At 36.3% G+C, this 9,025-nt stretch overlaps 1 protein-coding gene across 1 annotated transcript; it reads left to right on the top strand.

The window, feature by feature from the left end:
* The first annotated feature begins 5,707 nt into the window (after positions 1-5,707).
* On the top strand, positions 5,708-8,556 carry LOC142549266 (receptor-like protein EIX2). The gene has a single exon (XM_075658115.1). It carries the CDS (start codon positions 5,858-5,860, stop codon positions 8,543-8,545), a length of 2,688 nt encoding a protein of 895 aa, XP_075514230.1. The 5' UTR covers positions 5,708-5,857; the 3' UTR covers positions 8,546-8,556.
* The last annotated feature ends 469 nt before the right edge of the window (positions 8,557-9,025 follow it).

Here is a 9,025-nt window from a genome sequence, read left to right as displayed (position 1 = left end):
GAAGTTATGAGACATGTCTTGTCTGTCGTGTAATCGCATTTCTTTAGCACATACTGTGGTAGAGACATGACGTTTTATTTAAAATGGTGAATTCTCTTTTCAAAGTGGGGAACGAAGATGTTTGAAGGTGTCAATTGAGCTTGACTATATTCTCTTGAATCGATGTATCTATCAGCAGCGCAAAAAAAAAAAAAGAACGATGGAGATGTAAGGTGTGGGGGAGCCGAATAAAAGAATGAAATCCTATTCCTGGCTAAAGTTGGAGATGTAAGGTGTTGGGGAGCCGAATAAAGGAATGAAATCCTATTCTTGGCTAAAAATGTAAAACACATGGATTTGAATCTGAAATGAAAGGTTCTAATATAGTCTTTTTATTACTGTATTCCAATTCAAAAAAAAAAAAAAAAGTGGTTGCTGATGGATACTGAGTACAGAGGAATAGAGGAGAGTAAGATTTACACTAACATGCTAATTTAAATATTTGACAATGGTTGAGAATGGATCCCTCTGTCATATATGATGCTAGGACTAACGACACACATATACATGTTCAGGTTTTATTTGAAACAATGTCTAGATCAAGGAAAGTGTGAAGAGTTATACTTTTACATTGATCGACAAGGAAATATGTTGAGTTTCGCTGAGGCTAATTGATGACTATTAATTCACTGTCGAACTACTTTGTATCATGTTTCGTTTTGTCGTGTCACCTTTTTTACTCGAGGGCGAGCAAAAGGTTAGTATTTGGGGGTTGATGTAGGTGGATTTTACGTGTTTTTCATACTAGGTGCTAGCTCATTGTGTTGCACATATCGTTTAGATTGCATGCATTTTGTGACATTTTGGCTTATATTATGTTTTATTGTTGCTCATGTGTCTTGTGGGTGAAAATGCAGGAGATTTGTGAATAAACTGAAGAAAATACATCCATGTGTGAGAGACCTCCGCCCGGGCGCACATTTATGTCTGCCCGAGCGCCTGTAAGGTGTGAGAAAAAGAAATTTTTGCGAGAGTCATCCACCCTGGCGCAAACTTATGTCCGCCCGGGCGCGTCGATGAAAAAAATAAAAGAAGATCTATGAAGTCCATCCGCCCTGGCGAAATTTGTCCGCCCGGGCGCGTTTGATTTTTGGTAAGGTTTGCTGCCGATATTTTTCCTAAATTTTGAAAGGAGGCATATAGATTGGAAGATTTGGGAAGATATTCAGACATAATTCAACAGCCAAGGAGTCTAGAGAGGGAGAAAAAGCTTGGAGCAATTGCTTGGAGTTGAAGATTCGAAGATTTTCGGGCACAGTTCTTCGCAGATCTCGTCTCGTCTAGTATTTCTTATTTAGAATTTATCATTTAAACATTGTGTTGTTTATTTTCACTATGAATTCGAGTAGCTAAACTAAAATATTTGTTGGGATTTAAGAGGATCCTACCCCGAAACTGATTTAGTTAATTCGTATTTCAGTTGTTGATTTGTTCTTGAGTATACTACTGTTTTTATTACGATTATTAAAGCATAGCTTAATAATAGTCTCATATCGTGAGTGAGTTCGAGAGAATAGCTTGTGAGAGGATCGAGTAGTATAGTCCATGGATCTACAATTTACATAGAAATATTAAATTGGATACATGTCGATAGTTATAGTGCTAAGGATAAAAAACTAGGGGATTTCATAGATCGATATGCGATTCACTCTTGATAAATAATTAAGACATTTAATTACTTCACTGAGTAGAATTAGTTTGACATAGCTTGAGAAGGCGTGTTCAATTGAATAGAAATCCTGTCGGAAGCATAAATAACTATCGAACGAATTAATTAATTAACGAGGGGTAGGTGAACTGAAATTCCCAACAAATTCATTTCTCATTGAAATTTATTTAATTGGTCTAGATTCTATATCTCATTATTTAATTCTTGAGTTTTATCTTTGAGTTTTATTTAATTTTAGTAGTCATAAACAACCATCCAAATTTTTTTGCTAAATATTTGATAACTAGAAATAATAATTGCAAAATACAGTCTCCAGTGGAACGATACTCGTACCCGCGTACATTATACTATTACTTGACATAGTGCACTTGCGATTAATTTTCGACCATTTCACAACTGATATTTAGATTAATATGAAATTAGAATCTTATCTTATTTTTTGGTATCATTTGATTGATGAAAATTGGATTATGCAGAAAAGTACTTTATCTTTAGATGATTTAGAATAGTCAGACAACATATATACTATAGCTAGATATATTTGGAACCTTACATTGATTGTATCTGATGATGAATTTACTCAACCATTTATAAATGTACTTCGAAAATATGAATGCTTGAGTAGCCATTATGCCACATAATTGAACGCTTGAGCAGTTGAACAAATCAAACACGCTGCTGATGATAAAAAGGTCGGATAGCTTCGCATTTTGAAATCGGTTGAACATCTTCTCCATAATCTTCAATGGACGGTGGAGTCTGATAATACATTGCAATGTCAGCTTGATCTATTTCAATAAGTTATTGTTTGTTATCATCAAAACTAAGATATCTAACAATTTACATAAACACCTATACTATACATAAAAACCTATACTAGCTCCAACAAGAAACTTCCACCCCAACCTGATTCACCACCTCTACTATGTTGTTATCTCTTTCTCTTTTCCTCTTCAGCTGCTCGCTCTTCTCCTAGCTTCATCTTGTCTCCTTCTGTCCTCTTCTTGCCTTTGTTGTTCTTCTTTCCCCTTTTTGGAATCACCTTTCTGAAAATGATCCCTGAAGACCGTCAATATGAGCCCAAGTACTTGTTCACTTTCGGTTAACTTTCCATACAAGGTGACTGACATTGGTGGTGTGCTTCTTTGAACTCTTAAATTCATTTATGAAAATTTTGATGTCCGATTTGAGTTCAGACACATTTCTCATAACATCTTGGCAAATATTGAAGATACAGACATCGAAGGCCATCAAATGAGCATCAAAGTTGACCATGAGGTGTCTGACCTTTTCAAGATATAAATTGATCTCTATGAAGTGTGCAGCGACGCAATCTGATTAATTGTGCGTGAAGGGTCAGCCTCACTGTCACTATGTTCCGACCGTTGTCTTAATTATCAGTACCCATCTCAACATTCTACATCTTATCGATTCATGAGGTTCCTTCGTGATTTGGAAGAATGGGAGATGCATATTTTGTTATGTCAGACTCGATCGGTGGAGGAGAAAGAGTAGAATATTCATCTTGATCAACAATCTTCTGAGTAGGTGAGGACTTTGGGGATTCTTATTCAAATATAGTCTCAGGAGATGCACTCTTAGGACCATTATCTTGATTAGTGTCCATGCGAGTGGACCAGTCATCAAAGAGGTCAAATTCTGCCATACGCTTCACCATTTCATCTACTGAGGTCATAAGGACCTCAGGTAGTGGTGCATCAACCTCAACAATTGTGGAAGGACATGTTTCAGGGTTGGTAAAAGTAGAGGAAGAAAAAGGTACCCCAAGTTGTGTTTCCAAATGGTTGAAGCAGGATAAACAGTTGAATGATTTGTAGCGGTTGAAGAGGGTTCTTCAACCACTAGTTGTTCAGCACCAGAGACCGTGGAAGGGCCGCCGTCTGTATATGAAATGGTTGATATCTGGGCATTCATTTTGTCTCCTTTTGTTTTCTCTTCTTTCCTAGCTTTTCCTTCTTCTTCTTCTTCTACGCCCATTTCATTTATCATAGCAATGGCTTCACTGGAGTAAATTTCGATTGTCTTGGGAGCGGTCGAAGAATCATTTCAAACTCCCTTCACAACATTGGAGCTGTTGTAAAAAACATCCAACTCTAGCTGTGAAATGACGACAACACCATCTGGAGTTGTGTGGTTGGTGTCATCAAAATGTCTCTGCCACTGGATGATTATCAGCCGTAGAAGGCTTTCCCTTATTCGGAAGAGAAAGATGAACCAGGTAACCAAAAGTCGCGATTAGAATAAAAAAAGACAGTTCACTGGGATTGTATTCATTTCCCAGAGATCTTGGTTCGAATGGAGCTCGTGACAGAAAGCAACCGCTCATGAATAGAATAGGATCAAAGGAAATAAAATTCCGCCGGCCGAGAGCTACTTCAATCTCATCAGTCTTGGCCTAATCCAGCATCTGGACTTCCAAAATAGCCAACTTCTCAAGTAGATTCTCCTCCAAGATGGTCTTGAACAATACAGAGTTGTGATGTTCAAAACATTTATCGAACATCTTCATTTTCTTTGCCACCGCCTTCAATACTTGAGATAGTGTCAGGGTGAAATATGTACGAATAGCAGTAGGAGTCTTGGATGGCGGTGGCATATTCCCCTTTCCTTTGTCCTTAGGGTCCACTGGAGGAACTGCAGAAGCTTGGGAAGGAACAACACGTTCAAAAATTCTAATGCCAGCCACTGGTCGAGTGGACTGGACTAGTGAAATAGTCGTCTGTTGAGCCACTTCAGATACCAACTTGATCTTCTTTTCTTGGGCTGCTTGTCACCCTTCGTTGCTTGGGGTCATCTGTATTTGACCATTTGGATGCAGTGGTTGGAGTCTTGGGTCTAATGAAGACTTGTTTTAAAGGGACGTTCTCCTGGTTGTCCTCTTCATCGGTTTCAGAGTAGACCATATTCTTTTTCACCGGTGCCTTCTTATATTTCTGAGTCTCTTGCTTAGCACCTTTCTGTATTTCCAATTATTCAGCAGAGCTGGTTTCTGATATTTGATTCTGCCCACTTGCTCTTTTTTTTCCTCAACACGTACTTTCTGATCTTTCTTCTTCTTGAAAGATCTTTTCTCATACTTCGACTGTCTCCTCTCAACCAATTTCTTTTCAACTTTTTTGGACAAAAGCAATATTTATTTTTACAATATAAGCTCAATTATTTTATTCAATTAACTTTGGTCATTATTTTCCTACCCCAAGAGAGAAAGATACTTTCCTTTTTGGACAAAAACAATATTTATATAATTTCAAAAGTAAAACACTTCACTTTTTTAACATCATATTGACGTTAATTATATAAACAAGATACAATGTTTATCAAATCTTTGTGTGATATCTTAGTACTCAATAAATTAGATAATCAAGTTTTAGCATTATATTTTACGTCAATCATTAAAGTTTGGTATTGAGAATTTTTAAATGTCCCTTTTTTTTTTGCAAATTTCAAAATAACTCTCGATTTACGAATGATTAGTTTTCCTAACAATTTGTCAGGTTTTCAAAGCACGGTTGACGAATTAATTATTTTTCCTATCAATTTTTCTAGTTTCTTTAGAAAATGCATAAATAAAATCAAACTAATAATAATGTGGATAAATCTTATTCATGTATATTTGATAATAATAATAATAAAAAAAATGATTCGAATTTCACAGTAAACAAATTGAATGAAAAATATATTATTAATGTTATTAAAGATAATCAACATAAAAAATGAATCAACGTGGTTTGTTTCCTTATGTTTTGAAAATTATATTAATGAAAAAATGGTGACTCGTTATTCAGAGGTCCAATTTTCTAAATTCGACTCAATCGATATCAAGTAGTTCATATCAAATATATCACTTGTGACCATTCTAAAGATGGTCAAGAGAATTACACAAAAAATATTGTTATTTCTATATTACAAGATTCCGTGGAACAATTGTTCACACTCATTTGGATGTGATCAAGGACAACCACAAATTGCTAGCCGCCACTAAATTATAATGTTTTAACTTAGCTAGTGGGAAAAAGACATTCTTAAAAAAACATTTATTTGTTCAGAATATGAATGGCATACATGTGATCCGATTCAAAATTATAAGTTCTCTTCGAAGATCAAGATTTCACAAAAAAACTCTATTCTATGAAAATCCTTGCTTCACTTCTGTTTTTATCAGCAATTCTGTGCAGTTTCTTGATCAATGAGTTTGCTAATGCAAGTTGCCAAGAAAGTGAGAGGATGGCGCTCTTGATATTCAAGAATAACCTCAAAGATCCAAGAAACCGGCTTTCCAATTGGACAGGTACAAATTGTTGCGAATGGGATGGCATATCGTGTGATGATTCCGGTTATGTTACCAGGATTCACCTTCGTGGCTGTGATGATAAATTAGGAGGAAACTTGAATCCATCTTTGCTAGATTTGAAATACTTGTCTCACTTGGAATTGAGTTGCAATGATTTCGAAGGGATTCGGGTACCAAACTTCATCGGTTCAATGCGAAATTTGGACTTTCTTGATCTTTCTGAGGCTGGATTTGGAGGAGAAATCCCACAAGAACTCGAAAATCTGTCGAGTTTAAGGTATCTTGATCTTTCTGGTAATCATTTCAACTCCTCAGCACCTCGTTGGATTCAAAATCTGAGCAATCTGGTTCATTTGGACTTGAGTGATTGTGGATTTTATAATCAACTTCCTACCGGTTTGCAGAATGTGTCGCACGTTAGATACCTTAACTTGTCTTCAAATCATTTCAATTCAAGTTTCCCCGATTGGTTTAGCCGGTTTACTCCTCTCGAGGTTTTGGATGTTTCGGATAATCTTATGCTGGGTGAAATCCCTGATAACATAGGAAATTTAACTTCTTTGACGATTCTTGATTTGTCTGGGAACAAACTAGAAGGGACGCTACCGGAATCAATAAGAAATCTTTGCAAACTCAGAGAAATTTCCTTATCTCGCAACCTGATTTCTGGTGGCTTAAACAATCTTTTAGGATGCAGTTCTAAAATTTTACATTACTTGCATTTGGCCACGAATAATTTTTCTGGTTCGTTACCATATAATCTCGGGGAACTATCTGAGTTAAGGGAATTAGACCTTGTGGATAATAAGCTAACAGGAACTTTGCCAAATAGTATGGGACAGCTTAAAAATTTGGAATACCTTGTTTTATCTCTTAATTTTTTGGAGGGATGTGTGTATGAATCACACTTTAGAAACATGTCGAGATTGAAGATATTTCGGGCGAATGGAAACGCGTTATCTTACAAGCCGAACCGAACTTGGATCCCTCCATTTCAACTCACTGGACTATCTTTGAGAAAATGGGAGTTGGGACCTGAGTTTCCCTTCTGGATTAAGCATCTGAAACATTTGAACTATTTGAGCTTAGCACACACGGGGATTTCCGACTCCGTTCCATCGTGGTTTTGGAATCAAACATTCGAGTTAGGATACCTAAATTTATCAGGAAATTCCATACTAGGACATATCCCAAGTCTGACAAATTTTGGCAGTGGTAAAAAGATAGCAGTTGACTTGAAGTGGAACTTCATAACAGGCCCGTTGCCAATTATTTCTTCGAATATAACGATGTTAGATTTTTCTTATAATCACATTTCGGGATCCATGCAAAATTTCCTATGCAACAACGGTACTCAAGAAAACAGGCTTGAAATTCTGGATCTCGGGTACAACCAGTTGTCTGGAGAAATTCCTGACTGTTGGATGAACTGGTCTAGATTGAGAGTTATAAGGTTACATTCCAATTTCAATCTTTCGGGTGAAATTCCGAGATCGGCTAGATTCTTGACCGTCCTAGAATCATTGCACTTACGGCGGAACAATCTTTCAGGGACATTGCCTTCCTTTGTGAATGAGCTAACTGGTCTCAAGGTTTTGGACTTGGGGCGTAACCATTTTACGGGACGAATACCAAAATGGATCAATATACTATCTAAGTTAGTCATTTTTAACCTTCGGTACAACGAGTTTTCAGGAGAGATTCCAGATGAAATATGCTTTCTTGATTCTCTCCAAGTACTAGACCTGGCAAGTAACAGCTTATCAGGGAGAATACCGACATGTTTCGACAATTTCAGTGTGATGGCCGGAAAAAAAACTCCATCTGATCATATATACTACACGGTAGAGGACACGTTTGGGGGCCTTGCGGATAGCCAATTCCTAGTGATGAAAGGAAGATTTGCGGAATATAGCAATAATCTTCAACTAGTGCTAACTGTGGACCTTTCAGATAATGACTTATCTGGAACAATCCCAACTCAGATCACCAAACTTGTCAAATTAATGGCATTAAACCTGTCAGGAAACTCGTTAACCGGGTTGATTCCTGATGCCATAGGCGACATGGAATGGCTCGAGTCCTTCGATCTCTCCAAGAATCGTCTCTCCGGTGAAATTCCACAAAGCATTTCGAGATTGACATTCTTGAGTAACTTGAACTTGTCATACAACAACTTGATAGGAAAGATTCCATCAAGTAGTCAACTCGAAGGACTCGGGAATTCGAGTTTCCATGGAAACCGGCTTTGTGGGCCGCCGATTTCGGAAAACTGTGATGAAAATAGTGAAACAACAATAAACGAGGATGACGAAGAGGAGAGTAAAGGATCTTTTCTATCAAGTGACAAAATCGGAATTTTTGTTAGTGTTCTACTTGGTTTCATATTTGGTTTTTGGGGTGTTTTGGGACCAATATTGGTCAGCAATTCTTTTAGGACCACTTACTTCAGGGTTTTGTCTAGTGCAGGAAACTGTATTTACTATATTTGGTTCAAATTTTTACGAATTATAAATGTGAATTAATTTTTCTTCAATTTTTTTTGTTAGTTATGTAACATGTCAATGTGATTAGCTGCCCGATCAAACTAGATGATAATTTTTACAACAAATCAGTGGAATATGGTTCCATTTTTTTCTAACCTAACATCCATACTATCTACATTTACTAAATTTTTTTAAAAAGACTTAATAATTAATTTTGGTGTCAATGTAAGTATTTTGACAAATCAAAAGTATTTATCTTATCAAATTTACAAAAATATTTTTTATTTAATAAAACCATTATAAAATCTATTTTAATATTTTTTTTATAATCTAAAACTAACATATTCTAATAAAGTATATTTATATCTTTATCCAAAAAACCTCGTATGGATGTATTATTTCATCTTATTAATTTATGATCTTTCTCATGTATTTCCAACGTGGTATTTTTATTGAATTCTCAATAATCTTCCAACGTGGTTCGGGCATCCCTCAATCCCATTTGTCCATCCTCGAGCC

The sequence above is a fragment of the Primulina tabacum genome, chromosome 6 (assembly GCF_025594145.1).
Source record: "Primulina tabacum isolate GXHZ01 chromosome 6, ASM2559414v2, whole genome shotgun sequence".
Lineage (NCBI taxonomy): Eukaryota > Viridiplantae > Streptophyta > Magnoliopsida > Lamiales > Gesneriaceae > Primulina > Primulina tabacum.
Note: the sequence above shows the minus strand (reverse complement) of the source record. Positions and strands in the feature narration are given on the sequence as shown.

Bases quoted from the DNA above. Each gene is read 5' to 3' on its own strand.
- LOC142549266 (XM_075658115.1), top strand. From the start codon at position 5,858: ATGAAAATCCTTGCTTCACTTCTGTTTTTATCAGCAATTCTGTGCAGT.